At 46.2% G+C, this 20,281-nt stretch overlaps 1 protein-coding gene across 2 annotated transcripts; it reads left to right on the top strand.

Moving 5' to 3' along the window:
* The first annotated feature begins 2,187 nt into the window (after positions 1–2,187).
* LOC127331364 (serine--tRNA ligase) lies at positions 2,188–8,150 on the top strand. Of its 2 annotated transcripts, XM_051357498.2 has the most exons (11): positions 2,503–2,572; positions 2,767–2,850; positions 3,089–3,183; positions 3,267–3,434; positions 3,701–3,806; positions 6,182–6,375; positions 6,894–6,997; positions 7,076–7,259; positions 7,339–7,515; positions 7,620–7,829; positions 7,920–8,150. In XM_051357498.2, the coding sequence occupies exons 3-11, from the start codon at positions 3,178–3,180 to the stop codon at positions 7,932–7,934; spliced, it is 1,164 nt and encodes a 387-aa protein (XP_051213458.1). In that variant the 5' UTR covers positions 2,503–2,572; positions 2,767–2,850; positions 3,089–3,177; the 3' UTR covers positions 7,935–8,150. The 2 variants fall into 2 exon arrangements, with proteins under 2 accessions (XP_051213459.1, XP_051213458.1); XM_051357499.2 differs by lacking the exons at positions 2,767–2,850; positions 3,089–3,183 and adding an exon at positions 2,188–2,427 and having other exon boundaries at positions 2,502–2,572.
* Positions 8,151–20,281: the final 12,131 nt, after the last annotated feature.

Below are 20,281 nucleotides of genomic sequence, written 5' to 3'. Positions count from 1 at the left end.
TGACTAGGGACTTGGTTTGTATGCATACCACACATGTACTAATATTTTCGCTTAATACAGTTATAGCATGGCATCAAACTTATTATGAACATTAGAGATATGACAATAAACCATCTTTATTATTTGCATCTAGGGCACATCTCCAACCGCCTTTTTTTTTTGTAATAACTTATACATTATAGATAGATGAGGCAACTAATATGCAGGATTGAGAAATACATTCACACCTAAAATGGCGACTAAAATCTGAAACTATTTTTAAAAAATATCAAAAAATGAAACTAAATTACTAAAAAAAATAATGAAACAAAGCAATAATATGTAGGATTAGGAAAACATTTGAACCTGAAAGTAAAATTGGAACATAAAAGAAGAACAAATGAAACTCATAAACCATTAAACTGAAAGGAGACTTAAAAAATGAAATTCATAACCCATTGAACTAAAAGCAAAATAAAAATGAAACAAAAAATGAGACAAAATTTAAACAAATAACTAAGCATTTCAAAGAAGAAAATATTGAAGAACAACTAATGTAACGGATTTAGGAAGACATTTGAACTGGAAGGAAAAAAAATAAAACCCATATCTCATTGAATTGAAAGGTCAACTGAAAAAATAAAACTCAAAGCTCATAAACTAAAAAATAATTGAGAATAAATGGAACACGGAAGCTAGAAATATGGAACTCATAATTCATTAAACTAAAAGGTAGACTAAAATAGGAAACTCAAAACTCATTAAACGAAAAATAAAAGAACACTACAAGTTGCATGATCTTGTGTGCAAAAAGTTTAATTTCAAAGTACGGAGCAAGTTATATTTTGAGAAAGTGACAAGATAGTTGAATGACAAAATCTGAAAATTATAAGTTCCAAACACATGAAAATGATAACTTATTAAACTGAAAGGTTGACAAAAAACTCTTAAATCATCAATAAAATGAAAAAAGAAACAATAAAATAAAAAAGCAAAGTGGTACAAAAAAACATCAAAGCACTAGCACAATCATTTTTATTTCGAATTTGCACAACCCAAAAGCCTTCTCCTCTCGTGTCTGGTGTCTGGCATCAGCCCACGTCGGCCAACACCGTAACAAGTTATGGGTCGTTCTAGTGGGAGGTGCTGTCCGCCGATCAGGTCGGTGCGGACGGACCACCGCACACCTAGGCTAGGTATGTTGCGTCGGCCCAGTTTATTTTTCTTTTTTTTCTTTCCATTTTTTCTCTATTTTTAATCTGAACAGTTTCAAATTTGAACAAATTTCGAATTGAATGATTTTCAATTTTGAACAAATTTTCAAATTGATCGATTTTTAGAATTTGAAAAAATTTAAAAATTGAACAATTTTCAAATTTGAACAATTTAAAATTGAACAGTTTTCGAATTTGAATAATTTCGGAATTTGAAAATTTTCGAATTTGCACACTTTTCGACTTTGAACATTTTTTCATATTTAAACAATTTTCAGAGTTGAACAATTTTCATATTTGAACAAAAAGAAGAGAAAGAAAAACAAAATAAGAAAGAAACAGAAAAGGAAAAAAAGAAAAAGAAAAAACGAAAAAAGAAACTGAAAATAGAAAATAGGCAGCGAACTGGTCCGACCAGGCCGGCCCATAACGGGCGCGGGGGGTGTGCGACGCGCGGTAACGGCTGACATGGTCGGTGTATAGGAATTGCCGTTCTAGTCTCACACACGCGCAGGACAAAAGAGGCCGCGGGTCGCCGCTGTTTTGCGCTCTGCCAATTTTTGAATAGTAATTGTAGAAAGTTAAGGAATTCCAAAAGTTAATAATTTCCATTGGTAGCTTCCCGTGCTAGGCCGTCGTGATAGGGCTTGTCGATCACATCAAAATAAACGACATAGATGAACACGCAAAACTATAGCTATTTTCTCCTCTTCATTATTTCTTTGTTTTTCTCAATCTGGCGGCACAGGTCTTGGTTCAAGCAGCGCATAGACCATGACCTACTCGTACTACGACTCTAAGCTAGTATGGACATCACATGGCAAGACCTGCCTAATTACCAAGGAGATTTCTAATTGGACTAGTACTAGACAAACCGACGCAAACTAGGACTAATCAAACTACCGTACTAATACGTGTCCATCTGAGCCATCAAGTTACGAAATCTGATCAGACTAGCTACACACAAGCTTACGCCGGCCTCGGAGAAGTCCCCTAACCCTTCCGCGCGCCGCCGCTAGCTCCCGTTCTGCGCCGCCGCTCGTCGTCCGTCCGCGCTAGCTGCTCCACCGCGCGCATCACGCGACGATGCTTGATATCAACCTCTTCCGCGCCGACCGTGATGGTAAGAAAAAGGACGGCAATCCGGACGCCGTCCGCGAGTCGCAACGCAAGCGCTTTGCTTCCGTCGATATTGTCGACGACATCATCAACCTGGACGAGCTGTGGCGCAAGAGTAAGTTCTCTTCGCTGGCCCTTCCAGATCTTCGGCGTACATCTATCTGACTTCCAGCATTCTCGTCGCTGCAGGGCAGTACGATCTTGATATAATCCGGAAGGAGCTCAACGCCACCAGCCGAGATACGGGCAAGCTGAAGATGGTACGTTCACTAGTGTCTTCCGAAGATTTACGCATAGATCAATCGACTAAAATCTTCCAATTTTACGCTCGACGCACGGTCATACGCACTTAGTTACTGCCGGTTACTTGTTATTTTGGTGCTGGGTCTTACTGTCATGTGCTGTGCCTATCTGTCCCATTATGGCTGCGTGATGTGCTTTTGTTTCTCTGCAGGTCTTGCGTCAGGTTGAACAGAAGCTCAATGCGAACAAGGAATCACAGAAAGACATGGAGGAAAAGTTGGCTGCCATTGCCGAGGTAAGATGGAAATCTGATCTGGTTGTCCTCATCACGATTTTTCTTTGTGACAAATTTTGCAAATCCTGCAACCCTATTCTGGAACTTTGATAATCCAACCAATTCAGAATTTCAGATTAATCTCTGCTCTCACCCTTCTCGATCAACTCATCTCACGCTAACGTGCCTTTTACCTAGCAAATTTGTTTCTTTTATTGCGTGTCTTGGGATTTGTTGTGATATTTGTGTTGCTGTGCAGAGCAAGCTAGAAGGTGTCCATGAGGAGCAAATGAACCTGTCCATTAGTTTGAAAATGAAATAAACCAAGCCATCGAGGAGTATTGCAGCATGATGGTTATACTCATGCCTAGTCTAGTTTCCTGTGTAACTTCTGTTGTCCTTGGGTTTGCCATGATGGTTTCTTTGTTCATGTGCAGAGAAATGACGAACTAAAAGTTCAGGAGCTGATGGAGTCCACCAATCAGATAAAGGAGAGGTTGGCTGCCGCAGAAGCTGAGGTGCGGGGCATCAAGATCATGCTTGACACCAAGCTTATGGCTATTGGCAATATTGTGCATGAATCTGTGCCCATCAGTGACAATGAGGTACGCTGGAATTCTGGAGGTCTAGATAAATAGGTCAATCTAGTTCTAGCAAGAGAAACAATTTATTATTATTAATTAATAAGTGACTCTCGGAGTCATAATTGTTTTTTGCTTCACTGCCATCACTTGTAGCTTGGCTTGTGGGGCATGTCTTTCATTATTTGATCATAGAAATTCAGAGATGTCCCTTCTAGCTGGTTACTAGAAATTCATTCTGCTTAGCTGATATCAATAGCTGGTTGGATTTATGAAGTTACTTGTTACAGGAAAATAATGTTGTTTTAAGGACATGGGGAGAAAGGAGAATGGAGAGCAACTTGATGAATCATGTGGATCTTTGCAGGAAGCTTGATATTGTCGCTTTTGAGGAAGGTACATTCTCATAACCTCCCTCTGTTCCTCAAGTTCTTTCTAGCTTTCAACATTGTTTATTCTAACTTGTTTTCTGCTGTTCTCATTATCTTGGTTTCATTCTTAGCCGCCTTTCTAGTGTGGCTGCATGTGATGGTATTGCCCTTGTGTTGCAATGTTTATTTGTGTCTTAGAACGTGAAAGCACTCATCAACTCATACTGATAGAGAAGAATATTTAGTTTTGTTCTGAGGCTTTCCATATGTCATTATACATGTCGAGAATTTATTTTCATGTCTTGCTTAAGAACGAATAGATTTTGGCTGCCAATGTTATTTTAGGGAAATGTTCTTTCAGTGTTTTGTGATTTAGGATTTAGGATGATTCCACCAATTTGTTAGTACACTTGTCATCTTTGTTATCTCTTAGGGCTATTGAGTTGCAGTTGCAGTCAACATTTTCAATATAATTCGATGGCTTTCACAAAAAAAAAAAAATGATTGCATGATGACTGGAACTTCCTGTTCATTGATGACATTTTTAAACAATTCAGTTAAGCATTTGTTGTACTTATATTTTTTTTTATCTTGGCACAGAACGGTTTATATCAAGTTAGCCCTGTTTCCTACCTCCTATATTACTTTTATTTTTACCAGGGAGTCATGCAGTAGTTACTAATGCCAGTGGCTGATGGTAACTGAAATCTCAAACTGAACCTATCCTCTTATAATCAGGCTTTTAAAATCCCACTTAGGATCAAATGCTTTGTACTAACTTAAATCTCAGCTGAACCGATCCTCTTATAATCAGCCTCTTAAACCCCACTTAGGATCAAATGCTTTGTACTGTAGGATACGTTTGTTAATTAAAACCAGGGAAGTTTTGCTGTTAAAGCTGAATCATAGCTATTGGTTGCAAATATTCATAATGTGTTCTGTGCCAAGACTAGACCCCATGGACATAGTGATTAACACATACTTCCTCCATCACAAATTTTGGGTGTTTGGCTTATATTGAGGTGTGTAGCTAAGTCAAAACGACATATAATTTGGAACAGATAAGTAGAACTAATAGTTGCTTGTTCTTGGTACTCGATTTCTCCTGTTCAAATATTTTATTATATAATTGTGCATTGTGTTAGGTGATTTATCTGCCAGTGGCACTGTTTGTTGATTCACTAATTAAGTATAGGTTGAAGAAAAAGGCTATGTCATGATGCTTTCAATTTTCAGAAATTTAGATTGCTTCATGTATAAGCTATACCTTAGTTAAGCATACCAGTTCTCGCATTGTTTCATTCCTCTCCAAATCACTCTATTTGTGTTTCTATTTGCTTTACTTTTTCATGTCATAACTAATTCGTTCCAGATTACTGATTGGCCTTTTACTCTTAACTGCACCATATATTCTAGTCATCTGTCAAGTACACGCTATATTTTGGTTTTCTGCACACTCGTACCAACTAGGAAGCCAACTGGATTGGGGCAAACGTTCATGTATGGTCAATTTTCCACTAGCACATCGAGTTCTGGAAAAATACCAGGAGAGAACCTCTATTTATCTCTTCCGTATTCACAATCTGAACTAATTTTTTATGAGATCTGTCAATCAAGTCGAATAATTGTGAAATGCTTTCATCACAGAGTAAATTTTGTATTATTGTAACTGTAGCACCAGTTCTTTTTTGTTTCCTGTCGCTGATGTTAATTTTTAGCATACGGAGTAACTCTGTGATTCTTGTTGAGGATTTTTGAATCACTTGTCACAATTGAAATTTGGCTGGCTAACATATCATGGGTAATACAATTTTATCTGTTTTTTTGGCGATCATTCAATCCTTGTCACTACCATATAAAATCAAAATCTGTTGAATGCATAAATGTGCACAGACTCAGCTGTTCTTGATCTTCAAAAGAAATAAAAAGTATTATTGATGTTCTTGCTATCTAAGCGGCCCCCACCGGTACCATGGAAGAATTTCGTACAATCACGGAAAAGATGTGATAATGCATTCAGTTCGCATTGCACCAAAAGCATATCACCTGTTGTTCCAACCATAGATGCACATGCTGATGATCAGAACATGATCCTTGTACTGTTATTTGGTGCCACTAACCAAAGGATCCCTAGGATAATGTTGTCTTTATGGTTTGTAATTCCAAAATGCAGGCTGGCGATTTGAGTTTCCTTTGTCACTATTGGCATCATAAACGGGCAGTGACAAATCATGTGTTTGTTTTCGACTTGAAATTTGAAGTAGTGCTCTGATTGCAATATCAAGTTTATCTTTGTAATGTAATGCATAGTCATGGGCAGTACTGAATATGCATATATGAAGAGGGCAACTTCATTTGCTTTTGACATAGCTGAATCTGTTACCTTTACAACTTTTGCAGGTGTTGATGTGGCCGGTGGAAGGGGTTACTTTTTGAAGGGTTATGGTGTCCTCCTGAACCAGGCATTGATAAATTTTGGCCTAGCTTTCCTGCAAAATCGTGGCTTTGACCTACTGCACACTCCCTTTTTCATGAGAAAGGAAACAATGAGTAAATGTGCCCAATTAGCCCAATTCGACGAGGAGCTATACAAAGTAAGGCTGCTGATCCGTTCCCCACTTTCATATATCATGCATCTGTCTAGTTTCATGATTTGTGCTTTCACTTCTATTTCTGTGGGAAAGCCATGTTCCTGTTAGAATGTGGTTTTCGCAGCTGCTGATGCGCTTTGGCTGCAGCAGTCTGCAGCTACACCCAGCCAGCACTGTTGAATGGGTCCTTTTTTTGCTGTTCAACATTCAACAGAACTTGTGTGTCATCAAATTCTAATTTTTAGCTGCCTGCCTGCTAGCCCAGCCAGCACTGTTGAATGGGACCCTTTTTTGCTGTTCAACAGAACTTATGTGTGTTCACAATCTAAATTTATGATGAAAAATTGATCTAATTTCGTTACTGGTTGGTTTCCAATATTTAGAATGCGATTTGTCACTATCAGTATGAAAATGAACACTTCTCATGATTATCTGGAATGCGATTCATATTTTAATTGTGTTCTGTGAGAGAAAGAATATATGCTATTACAAATTAAATGACCATGAGAAGAATTTTCCAGGTAACAGGTGATGGGGAAGAAAAGTATCTTATAGCCACATCTGAACAATCTATGTGTGCTTATCATCTAGGCCATCGAATTCATCCAGATGAATTGCCAATTAGGTGGGCCACCCCTCAAGTTAGTATGTCCTCAATTTATGTCCACCATTACATTGATGGAAAATAGTTTTACTCATTCAGATATGCTGGTTACTCCACCTGCTTCCGAAAAGAAGCTGGTTCACATGGAAGGGACACTGCTGGCATCTTCCGAGTGCATCAGTTTGAAAAGATTGAGCAATTCTGTATTACAAGCCCAAATGGCAACGATTCCTGGGAAATGTTTGAAGAGATGATTAAAAATTCAGAAGATTTCTACAAGGAGGTGTGCATAATTGCTTTGTGAACATCTGTATTGATAAGTTGAATTATCTTTGCTGACTTCTAAAGTCTCTGTCTTGCAGATTGGTCTGGCATACCAGGTTGTTTCTATAGTATCTGGTGCTCTTAATGATGCTGCTTCTAAGAAGTACGATTTAGAAGCTTGGTTCCCGGCATCAAACACCTACAGAGAACTTGTGTCCTGTTCAAATTGTACAGACTACCAAGCAAGAAGGCTTGGGATTACCTATGGCCAGAAGGTGGTTTCATCTCATTGCTCCTTGCTTTTTTTCCTTTGCTTATCACCAGTGTAGTTCAAATTGCCTGACCAGTTACTACGATTTCTCCCAACTGATGCTTGTAGCTTGATGAGAAGTCAAATAATAAATTTGTTCATATGTTGAACTCCACTTTGACTGCCACTGAGAGGACGCTCTGCTGTATTCTGGAGAACTACCAAAAGGAGGGGGGTGTTGAAGTGCCAAAAGTGCTGCGAGCATACATGGGAGGAATTGAGTTCCTTCCTTTCAAGCAACCTAAACAAGCTGCTGGTAAATTAAAGTCTGGATCAAAGGTGTTGTTGCCTCTGCCTTTACTTTTGTTTTTTTTTTTGGTAAGAAAACGTTAATTATCAATCTTACCACTCTGAATTTCTGTATCTCAGGTGCCTGAAGTATAGCATGTTTTATCTTCAACGTTGGCTCATGGGCACCTATAGCCGATTTAGCTTGATGGAGGAAAATGGATGGATACGGTACTAGAACACATCTGACCATTATTAGGTGTTCGAGATGATTTTGTACGAAGCAGTATAAGCATGCAGAATTACAGCTGAGTATAAGTGTAAATTACACGCACTAAGCAATGAGCTAGGCTAGGCAGGCATCCAGATGAAGCGGCCCACGCGCAGTTGGGCGCATCGCATACAGAAGTTGATGTTTTTTAATTTGGAAATTTCAAATATTGAACCTCTCTTGAAGCTTTATGTGAAACACGGTGCCCTGAAACTCACGTTATCTTCTCTAAGTTTCATCTAAATCTCGTAAGAGTTCCACAGATAAAGGTTTCTAGTGGATTGCGCGACAGTTTCAGAATACTGTTGCCGGTCTTGTTTCAGTGATGCATGAATTGTTACATGCGTGCTTAGTTCAATATTTTGAGGAACAATTTCAACAGTTCCAGCTTCCAGGAACACAAGCACGAGTGACCATCTCTTAGACATCCGATCCCCAAGATGCAGAACACGTGCCCGCTATTCTATCAATTTGACTACCAGCGATGAGAGTGCTCTGATTTCTCCTGCGTTGTGGATCATGGCTGTGCTCTTGCCTTGTTACAGTCCTGTCTCCAGGGTTAGCGATCACACTTCAAATCTGCAAATAAAAACTTAAACATGGGAGAGAAGCGACGACATGCGCGTGGGGCATTCGGAGCATCTGCACCCGCATGAGTCATGACTCGGTGTTGACTAAGCGGAGAAGAGAAATAGAAAAGTGCCGTAGGAGGGAGGCTGTGCTATTGTTGTTCATTAAAACGAGAAGAATTTGTGTCATCGGATCGGGAAAGTCTGCAAACCTGCGCCCCTGCAACACCACTCCGCAGGTATGTGGGCGCTGAACAGCAGCGGTGCTTCGCTTCGCTTGGAGCTTGCCCTGCTGCCCCAGATGTTGTCGCGGCGGCTGTTGAGCTCTTGCTAGGAGTGGAACAGGTGCCTCCTCTCCCGCCGATGGCCACCCCGCTATACGACGTACCTGAAGCAGCGGATACCCTGGCGAGGATGCTCCACTTTGATCAGTGGGGGCCGTGCCCGCTAGGTACAGTGAGAGACAACCCCTGCCCCTTTCGCATGATTGGGGAGTAGGTCTCTGAACTTGAAGATGAAGGGATTGACCCTCCTCAAGCAATCATGAATCCTCAGATCCCCCCCCCCCCCCCCCCCCCGCAGCCCCCCGCGGACCCAGCCCATCCTATCCTCGGGGAGGCCTCTCATAGGCATGGGTGCATCGTAGTGGGTGTCAGATGACTCCGACGTGGACAGGTGAGTTTTCTTACCCAGTCCCTCCTTCCTCAGCTTCCCTTTCCAATACTCACCCGACTTTCCTGCATGTTAGAGAAGAAGTGCAAAAAGAGGAGCAAGTCCAGATCCACCAAGGCTCGGAAACGCTCAAAACGGGGGAGCGGCACCGAGCGGCCCCAGCCAACAGTTCTCCCGTGCTGGGCCCGGCTCCTGCCCATGCCGTCGGGCGTCTTCCCGATCCTGCGCGGTCGCCTCAGCCTTCTGCCCGTGCGGATGATGCCGGTGAAGGGCCTATGGAAGTCTTGCGCACCGCGTCCCCTACTCCATTGGAGGAGGCCGGTGAAGACGAAAGGGTCCTCGGGGAGGATCCGACCGGGAGCTTGCAATTGGTACCCTCATCAGGCACCCAGCAAGCTCCGCCAGATGGTTTTGGAAGAGCTCCCACTCCTATCGCGAGGAGCGAGCTGCACCGCCTGTCACTGCTATTGGGACGGTTGTGGCCCTTCTGCCCAGCTCAGCCCCCGAAGACCTGGTCGGGCGTGGCAGCTCGTGCCGACGCCCTCATCCAAGAGGCTGACCGCCTCTTCGAGGAGATGTCCCGAGCCAGCGAGGACCTTTCCTGGGGGACCGGCCAGGTGGCCGAGGCCGCGGTTCAGAGCGCATCTGATGCCCAAGCCACAGCCCCGGACATCCTGAGCGATGCCCGGCGAAAGGCGACGGCTATCTCGGAGCGTGTGTGTCATCAAGCGGAGGATGTGTTGTCTGCCGCACACTGTGAAGCGGACGACTTTCTGGGAGGCGCCTCGCTTCCAGTGGCCAGCGACCTTCTGGTTCGTGAGATCGCCGTGGCCTTCTCCGAGCGCGAGGTGGAAGCTGATCGCCTGAACGTCGAGGAACGTGAATGCGCCCTGGCGAAGAAAGAGGCTGAACTCGCCTCGCGTGAGGCGGCCTCAACACTCTGGGAGGCTGAAGCTGCTCGAGAGCTTGAGCGTTAGGAGTCCATGGAGGCCCAGATTACCAAGGCTCAGGTGCTCTTGGACGACCGCCATGCCAAACTTGAGAAGTTCGAGGCATGGGTCTCCAAACGGCTCGAGGAGGAGCATTGCATCGCCGCCTAGAAGCTCACCGATGACCGCAAGGCACTGTACGCGGAGTACTACAAGGTACGCCGAGGAGAAGAAGAAGCTCCATGCTCGGATGACGGAGCTAGTGTCCAAAGTCAAGGAGTTTCATGGTGACCTTAGCAGGGAGGTCAAAACCAGGAAGGCTGCCTGCACTCGTGCCGAGGAGCTGAAGAAGGGCCTTGCTCAAGAACGGGAAAGGTGGCCTCTCTTCGGAAGGAGGTGGAGGAGCTGTCCTTTGAGCTCCAGCAGAGGAATCACCTCAGCGAACACAGAGGCAAAATGTACCGCGCCCTGTTTCTTCGCGCAAAGCAGTGTCTTCCCAGCTTCAGTGCAGATTCCATTGGTACTGAGGCCCTCTTGGCTTCCAATGAGCCTGGAGCCTTCCTAGAGCTATTTGACCACATCGTGCGCTCGCTGGAGGAGGCCACTCCTAGGTTGGATGAGTACATCAACAACGTATGCCTTACACTCCTGGAAAAGGCAGCCGCTCGCCTCTTCGCCAACCTTGAACGCCTTGCACCGGGCTTGGAGGACAGGGAGCTTCTAGGACACCCGGTCGTGCTGGCTAGGGACGCCGAGCCAGCTCAAGTCCGGTTGAGCAAGGAGCGAGTTGCCAAGCACACGCAACTTTTTATTGGGAAGTTCTGGCGCGACCCGGCACCAGATGCCGCTAGAGAGGGTGCTGCCTTGAAGAAGGAAGGCCCTAGAGCTGAAGGTTCCGATAGCGGTGACTCGGGTGAGCCAGTAACGGGCGAGTCGGAGTCCGAGGATAGCAGTGGCTCTGGTGAGAGTGCCTCCGGAGATAGTGACTCTGCACCCTGAGCGGGGCTCCTTCTTATGCTTGAATTAGATTATCCTTTGCATTCAGAAGGCCTGGTTGTGCCATTCCCTTAGTCTTTCTGTATCCAGACTCTTAAGGCCATACTGTCGTATTATATGTCCTGTGATGATACTCCTTGATCCCTTCGAGGGGCGTCCATGAGATAATCATGTAGTCTCCTTTCTAAGGCTTTGCTTGTTTCAGATAAGAATTTCCTGCAAAAGATCGTCCTGTATGCGTGTTCTTGTTGGTCCCTCGAGGAGGAAATTGTAAGACTCTGCATGTAGGCTCAGAACGTGTTCCTTATTAGTCCCTCGGGGATGTAACTGTAAGGCTTTCACGTGGGGGGTGTCCTGTATGCCTGTAAGGCCTTGCTTGTCTTAGCCTGGGAGCCCACTCCTCCCGTCCTTGCAGTAGTCTTGGTGGAGAAGGAATCCTATGCTCCTCAGTTGAGCTTATCATCTTTGAAAGAGGCCTCCTAGTTTGAGGAAGGCCAGCGTCTTGGGACCCTCCGCGAGCGAGTTCCTCCCCAAGACTGCCTTCTACTCCGGCTTGATGTCTCCGAAAGGGTTTTAACCTCTCGGAGCCTCACTCGGGAGTCGCCTCCCAGAGTGATTGTCTTGAAGTGGACCTTGAGGGCCCAACGTCCATGGAACCCTGGTTTCCAGGGATCCCACAAGGGAGATCCTCAAGATTTGAGCTCTGCAGCAATGGAGGAGAGAGAGTGTTAAGGTGCACAGACGAGCTGGGGAAGAACACACCTCTTATATAGGGTCATTCAAACTCGAGCGAATCAGCTCATCCCGCATGACCGGTACTACCACCCTGGTTGGCGGTACTATAGCTTCCGTGTTACTGTTACCCCTCCAAACTGTGAAGTCCCGCACGACCGGTACTACCAGTCCTAGTACTGCTTGCGATACCGCCATCATGAAAAAGCCTTCTGGATACCTCGCGGTACCTAGGCGGTACTAGGGGCGAAACTCCCGCAATCTTAAAATAAAAACGGTACTTGAACGGTACCTCAACCGGTAGTACCGCGAACCACTCGATAAGTGGCTTCGAGCGGTACTTCCGGTGTAGGTACCGCACAGGTACTGCTTAGGTTCCAGGGGGGTTTTCTTCAACGGGCGGTATCACCAGCGGTACCGTAGGCGGTAGCACCGGCTCTGCAGGAGAGCCGGTAGTACCGCAGTTGCAGTTCCAGCTGACGTGTACCTGGTGCTGGAGACGATAGCGGTACTACACTCCCAGCACCAGTACTACCGGTCAAGTGGGATTCATGTGATTCTCTCAGCCCCATGAAACTCCTCCAGCTGTTACAACAAGACACACACACAAGTAACGGAAAAGCCTATCACTCTAAACTAGATATGAATTAGGTCTTCCAAAACTTGAGTGGGCCATGAGTATACCGTGTACCTACAAGCATATGAGAGACTACACACACGGTGATGTTATATTCTAGTGTTGTCACCAAACACACAAAACCCTTACGGAGAACACACTCTTTCGGCACCACATGCTCAACCTCCAGTAGCCGCAACTGTATCTTCACGATCCATCTTCAAGAGAGATCAATGTATAGGATTTCGCTCCGAAAACTCCTTTTTTACAGGCAACAATATGTGTCAAAGTACCATCCACCATACATTATGCTTTATGATTGGTGAGACAACTTGTCCTCTTTTCGACCAAACTGAGATCAATGTATAGGATTTCGCTCCGAAAAGAGCTAGTATGTTTTATCAGGGAGATTTGAAACAAGGTTTTTTTTACAAAGTTTCTTTGCCGCATCAATCATCATCATCGTCATACAAAAAGTCAAACACAGTACCCCTCCGGCTATAAAAAGATGTAAAATTTTTGTCTAAATTTTAATGTATTTATACAGAGAAAAGTGTCCAAGTGTATGAATCATGCAAATTTTGATAAACTTCGGATATCTATTTATGATCAGAGGTAGTACATGATGTTGGAACTTACATGAAGCAACCGGACCCAGCACATGTCACAGCGCAGCGACACAGAACATCCCGAAGAAAACTACACAATCATCGTTGCGGTATTCCGAGTTGAAGACGTCGTCGCCCGTTTCCACCCTCCTACGGGGTCGGAGCACCGCCTGGCCGTGAAACCATAGAGCATCATCGCGATATCGTTGCTTTGTGAGCCGATGGTCTAGCCCGCCGCGCAGCAATGAATCGCTCCTTGTCTGTTAGCACCGACCGTGGAGGTGGCGAACGCGTACGAAGGAGTAAGAGGAGTCCTCCATCACCGGAATATCGCCGGCGGCTGCGCGCAGGGGCAGGCGATTTTTCAGAGCGACGATTGGCTCTTCGCGCGCGATTCCAAACAATAAGCGCGCTGTACTGGATGCACCAAATGTGGGGCTTTTAAAATAAAGCTCGCCCTAAAAATTTACATCGCACGCTTGTCTGCAGCGAATGTTGGAGAGCGAAAAAACAAGCGAGCGGCACGTTATATTGGACGGTTTTTACAACACGGCCTGCTAGCTCTACGGGTGGCCCCGTGAGTGAAACTGCATCTCGTGCAGCGCCGTCGACGGCTGACTTGGGCAAAAGAGGCGTGCTGTTCATCACCGATTCATCGTTGCAACGTGGAGTGGAGGAGCCGCATCTGCACCGACCGGTCGTGATGGGGGAAAGGAAGCACAGCCGCCCGCCGCCCATACTGTCGACCACCGGCGTCCAGGACATCAAGGACGCCCTCAAACCTTGATGGAGCAGACCACGACACACGGCGGCGCGCAGCACCAGGAAGTGGCCAGGGCGCTGGGCGACTGCGTGTACCACGACGGCCCCGGTGGCCGTGGTCGTCTACAGGCGGGCGGGGCAAGGCATTAACCATCTCCAAGTTGTTGTTCAAAGCATTAGCCATTTTGATGAGTTTGAGTTGGCAGGCTCTGTTTCCTATTATAAATAAATGACCATTTCTAGATTCCCAAGAGGCACCACCTGAAGGTTAGAACATTTGGCAAAGTGGCATTTGGGTGATTCATGTTTATCAGCCTCAACAAAATGTCACTGAGAGAAGTAGCACAAAGTATGAGTACATCAGCTCTAATGTACCAGGGGTGATCGAACCAGGGTGGTGAAGAAAAGGTTAAGATCAGTCTCTTCCATACCACACCTGCAACATAGCTTGCTGATCTGTTTATAGTACTCTTACATGCTCTAGCACCTGCCGGCAGGGCCTTCCGAAGCAAATGGTCAGGGAAGCTATGCACAATTGCCTTGAACAGTGAGTGCATTCTGGAACAAGACAAAACAATGCGTCCAGTTGCTCTGAAGCTCAAACATCAAGCAACTAAATAAACTATTTTTTTTTGAACCGGAACCGCAGGAGCCCTGCTTAATTTCATTGATAGTAGAGGGAATTCTGTACATGCCTAGAGAGGCAGAGAAAACAACTGAAAAAAAAAGCAGAGAGGCAGGGAATTCTGTACATAAACTATCAGCATAGAGTGCTTTAACAGAAGGGAATCACTGCTGACTGATTTGTTCTCCACAGGGTCCCTATTTGGACATTCAGATTTACATTCCATGGGGTAAACACAAACAACAGTACATATCAACCAAAGATAAAGCAGCGTGTCTCCACAGACCACAGTAGTAGCAATCAACAAAAAAAAGAGCCTTATGGTACCCATTTGAACATTCAGATAACCAAATGGTCTACCATCAAATTCATGTACCATGGGTAAAGACAAACATCACACAAATCCGCACAACATGAACTGACATATATCCTTGCGAGTAAACGATATATACAGTAGAAACAATCCCGAGACAATACAAAACGCAAGATGATGTATCAGACTGAGAGGTCTCGGCATTTTAGTCAGTCGGGAAAAACCACATGGGGTATCCCAGACGACGGCTCGTTGGCTCCCTACCAATCAACTGCTCAGTTAGAAACAATCCCGAGACAGTACAAAACCCAAGATGATGTATCAGACTGCGCGGTCCCTACAGGAGTACTGGAAGGCCTCGACATTTCAGTCAGTCGGGAAAAACCACATGGGGTATCCCGGACGACGGCTCGTTGGCTCCCTGCCAATCAGCTGCTCAGTTATTAATCCAGTTTTGAGGCTGTAGACCTGCGAGCGGTATGAAAACTGCGGTGCGTCTTCTGCTGCTGGCAGGAACTGCGGGCACAAGTGGTCAACGAAGTAGACGTGGTCGCTTCTGATTTCGTCATGACCCGAAGCATCAATACACTTGCTGCTGTTCAAGCTAATCAAGATGCTCATTGGACCGAGTGTCCTTTTCTCACTCCAAGTAAACGATCCTGTGTCGAGCTCCAATACTCTCACTGCTGTGAGCTGATCCCAGGTAATCGTGAAGTAACGAACAACCAACAAAAGGCCATCTGGAGATCGAACTAGATTCCGATGTTGCTCAGTGTTGTCCAGCACAGGAGGATTCACGGCTCCGCATCGGCATACCTGTTGGAAAGACGCACATGTGACGACCGAATTCAATGACGAACAACTCTTCCTGATGGCTGCAAGGAAAAATAGCTTTTCTTGATAGAACTCCAAGTCGCTACCAATTGTGACAAAATTACTGGAGGATACCATCCAACTTGAGGAATCCGGAGTGCAGAAGATGATGTGGTTGTGGCCCCTTTGCATTGCTAGCGCAGCTACTTTGAAATTCAGATGACCTGCTGATCTGCAGAGGACAGCCTTCTGCAACCTGAGAGAGCCTTCCCTCACTGGCTGGTCGTAGCTGAAAGTTCCGTCACCATGCACAATCTGAAGCGACCTGGAGCGAGCTCCCATTCACTCAAAAGAAGAAGGGTTAGGCAAGCTGAGGGTTGTACCCTTGACGGGCTGGATCAACTGACATCTGTTGTGGATGGATGAAGGTTTCCCTGAGGATCAAAGGCGTGCTCATATGCTACTACTATCCAGCTGTCAAATGACCCAAGGCAGGTAGAAGGATGATTATCCGGGTGCGCAACACTTGGGTTCATCTTCTTTCGAACGCAGTCAAAACCTTCCGCAAAGCAGTTTGCAAGTGTGTAATCGGCATTCACAATCAGCGGCAACGGATCCCTGGCACAATCGAGCGCGGCGTTTCGCCAGCGGCCACCTACATTCTGCAGCGAAGATCTGTCAAAGACAGAATGAAGCATGGACACAATGAAACTGTCGATTTCCGGAGGAAGCTCTGGTGCTTCGAATTCTGCCATGTTTGCCACGGGAAGGTCCTTCACGTCTGCAAGTTAACCGATGGCAAAACTCCCGTAACCAATTTGTCGAACACGTTGTGTGCATATCGAATAGAAGGGTTCCACGAATCTCACCTTGGGCCCGGGGTGGGGGTGGGGGTGGGGGTGTGGGTGGTGGCGCGGCCGCGACCCTGCGGGTAGACGTCCCCCGTCGCTTCCTCAAACCGGCGAAGAACCTGAGGCAGCCTGCAGCCGGGCATCCTGCCCTGTCGGTCTTCTTCGTCGTCCCCTCCGCCGCCACCACCTCTCCCTGGCGGCAGCAACGCGCGCCGGTCTTCCCGGTCGCCGCCCGGGCTCTCTCGGCTCCCGGACATGGCGGAGATGCGCGGTCGCCTCCGCTAGCCCCACCCGCTCTCCTCGCCGCCGACGACGCGCGCTCGTCCAGTCACGGTGCCCGTCGACGGCGTCAGCTCTTAACCTAACCGTTAGGCCTGTGCCTGTGAGAGTGGATTGAAAGGGCGATCGATTCCTCCCGAGCGTCCGCCGTGACCGAAAATGCGTGTGGGCCCTGCTCCAGCTGTAGGGTTCATTGCATGGAAAACAAAAAGTTTCTACCGCGAATAAGAACAAATCCAAGATCCAATCTAGGAGAAGGCAAGATCTAATCTATGAAGATCGAGACAACGAGAGATATGAAAGACTAACCCTCGAAGATCCAAAGCCTTACGAGATCAGATCTCGTTGTTGATGTAGTCGATCGTCCCGGTGCTGCAAACCGGCAGCACTTCCATACTCGGTCGCGCGTACGGTGTCGATGAAGTCCTTGCTCTCCCCGTTCCAGCGGGCAGCGGAGGTGTGGTAGCTCTCCTCGGAATCCCAGCAGCACAATGTCATGGTGGTGGTGGAGGAGAAAATCTGCAGAGCTTCGCCAAGCCGGAGCGGAAGTATGGTGGAGAAAGAGAGGGGGGCGGCCAGACCTTGGTGTAAAGAGTGGTCTGTGCCGCATGCCCCCTCCTCTCTTTATATGGGGGAGGTCGTTTTGGGTTCCTGTAAGGGTACATTGCCCCTATGTGTGGTTTTGGTAATTAATGACAACCCCTATGGACTAATGCTTTCATTGAGTTTATATGAAGGAATATTCCATAGGTACTACTTGTACTTCATGTGTTGGATTCAAGTATGGATGCCATGAAGATAAAGGTATGCCTTGTGTATTGGCATCAAGATCATCGATACAAGGTTGAGTTGGGCAAGTTCAAGATGAGCATCTTGAGTGAATCACATGCTTGAAGCTTGCCGTCCATTTGGTGATAATGGACATGTGAAAAGATGTGCATCAATGGAGCTTTCCCATCATATTGTATGGGGGAGTATTTGTGAGTCTTCACGAAGCAACATTGATCAAGTGAGGCATTCCGGCTTGTGTAGAGCTTGAAGAGTTATCATCAAGATCAAGCGGGTTGCGCAAGGCAAAGGTATGATCTTGATAGGTTTCCCTTTTACCGGTCTCAAGGTGGTTGATGGGAGACCGGATTATAGGATAGATAGCCGCACTATTAAGAGGGGCTTTCGGTTGGGTAACTTGATCACATCGTCTTAGGGATCTCAATCCTTTGCATACTTTGCATATCCTTATTGCCTCTTGGTGTTTCTATGTGTAAGGTTCTTGTGCTTGTTGCTAGCTTTACAACAAGCCCAAGTTCATCGAAAACGGAGTTCGCATGCATCTTCTATTGCGTTTTCGAGGTTGGGTGATTTTACCGGTTATTCATGATATAAGGTTCTACCTTTTATATTCATGATAAAATCCCCTCCTACAGATTCTTGTGTTTTCACTTTCCATAGGATAGCATTTTTTGTTATCTTCCAAACAAAATTGGTTTCATTCGAATCGGAGTTCGGGAGCTCTAGTTATTAAAGGAAAAGGAAAAAGGAGAAAAGAAGAAAAAAAGGGGAGGGGCAGCGGTGACGGCCGGTCAGCCGGGCCGCACGCTGGCCCACCCGGTCCGCACCGGTCGCCAACCGGACCGGATGCCAGCCGGGCCGACGCCGGCCCACATCTCCCTAGCCGGCTCCTCTCGGCCGACCAGGCGCCCAGCCGGACGCCTCCCCGCCGAATGGCCCACGCGGCCTGGCGCCCCCGCGCGGCCTGGGCGACTTGCGGACCAGTGTGGCGTGCTGCCCCCGCCCGGTTGCTGGGCTCCTCAGCGCCCAGTCTGGTCGGCCGGCCTGGTAGCCGGCTGGGCCATCTTTTCTGCCCGTTTTTCTTGCTTTTTCTCTGTCTTTTTCTCCCCAACGGTTATTTCTTCCTCCTAACTATAAATAGCCTTCTTCCACCTTGAGCTAAACTAGTTCTTCCCATTCTCTCTCCTCCATTGTTGCATTTGAAGAACTTGCTCTCCCCTTTGATTCCTCCAACCATTCTTGCTCATTCTTGAGGGATCTAAGAGAGGAGATCTAGATCTACACTTCCACCAATCCATTTCTTCTCTAAGTGAGGGAATCTCTTGGGATCTAGATCTTGGAGTCTTTGGTTGACTTTCCCCTTTGTTTTTCCTCTCCAATCTCATCCTAGCATTCGTTGCTTTGGTGGGATTTGAGTGTGAAGGACTTGAACACCTCTAGTGTTCTTGCTTTGCATCATTGCATAGTGTTGAGCTCTCTACCACGATTAGTTCGAGTGAGAGACCGTGAGCTTGTTACTCTTGGAGGGAGACCTCCTAGTTGGCTTGGTGATTGGTGCTCCGGTGATCTCTTCAAGAAGATTGTGAAGAGGCCCAGGCTTCTCCTTCGTGGAGCTTGTGAAGTGGTTGTGGAGCTTGCCATCTCCGGAGCGGAGGAAAAGCTAACCATAAGGAAAGGGCCATTATCCTTCGTGGGTGTGGTTCGGAGAATAGGGTGAGCCTTCGTGGCGCGGGGAATCCTTCGTGGACCTCCACTCCTCCAAACGTGACGTACCTTCTTGCAAAGGAAGGGAACATGGGAATACATCCTCGTCTCCGCGTGCCTCGGTTATTTCTATACCCGAGCTCTCTTTCCTTGTGATAGCCATCGTGCTTGAAGTATATATATATCTTGCTATCACTTGTGCTACATATATCTTGTGCCTATCTTGCTTAGCTCTAGTTGCCATTGTTACACTTAGTTGAGCTTAGCATATCGAGGGTTTGTGCTTGTGAACTAAACGATAGTTTAATTCCGCATTCATACAAGACAAATCCGCAAGAGAGTAATTGCCTATTCACCCCCCCTCTAGGCGACATCTCGATCTTTCAATTGGTATCAGAGCAAGGTCTCTCCTTGTTTTAGGCTTCACCGCCTTGAGAGTAAAGATGTCGGCTAGTATAGTGCACAATGACACAATTATCTTTGTTGGCACAAATTATCTTTTGTGGCGAAATTGCTTGCTTTGCAATCTTCGGACCTTGTGTCCAAACATTGAGCAATTTCTAGATGTAGGTTTTTCTCCTCCGATGGATCCTCAAAATCTATCTTTAGAGGATGAGAAAAACTTACATCTTGAAGCTCTAGTATCTAATGAGCTTTTATTCTCCTTGAGACCCGATTTTCGTAGGTTCTTGATATATATAAAGCGAAAATCGTCTCATGAGATGTGGATCAAGCTTAAGGAAATGTTTGGTGGATCCACTTCTCAATTGGTCGGTGGTGACTCCGAGGAGCTCTCTTCCCCTTCATATCATGAAGAGCTCCAAGTTGCTTCCACCTCCGGTCGTGATGAGTTATCACCTTCTTCCACTTCACCAACGTGTAGCAAGACACGAGGTAATGATATGGTGAGTGGTGAGGAAAATTGCAATGTTGATATTGTGCTCAATAGTGATGATTCTTCATCTCTATCCCAT

Source organism: Lolium perenne, chromosome 2 (genome assembly GCF_019359855.2).
Source record: "Lolium perenne isolate Kyuss_39 chromosome 2, Kyuss_2.0, whole genome shotgun sequence".
In the NCBI taxonomy this organism is placed as follows: Eukaryota; Viridiplantae; Streptophyta; class Magnoliopsida; order Poales; family Poaceae; genus Lolium; species Lolium perenne.
This window is presented reverse-complemented; position numbering and strand designations above follow the sequence as displayed.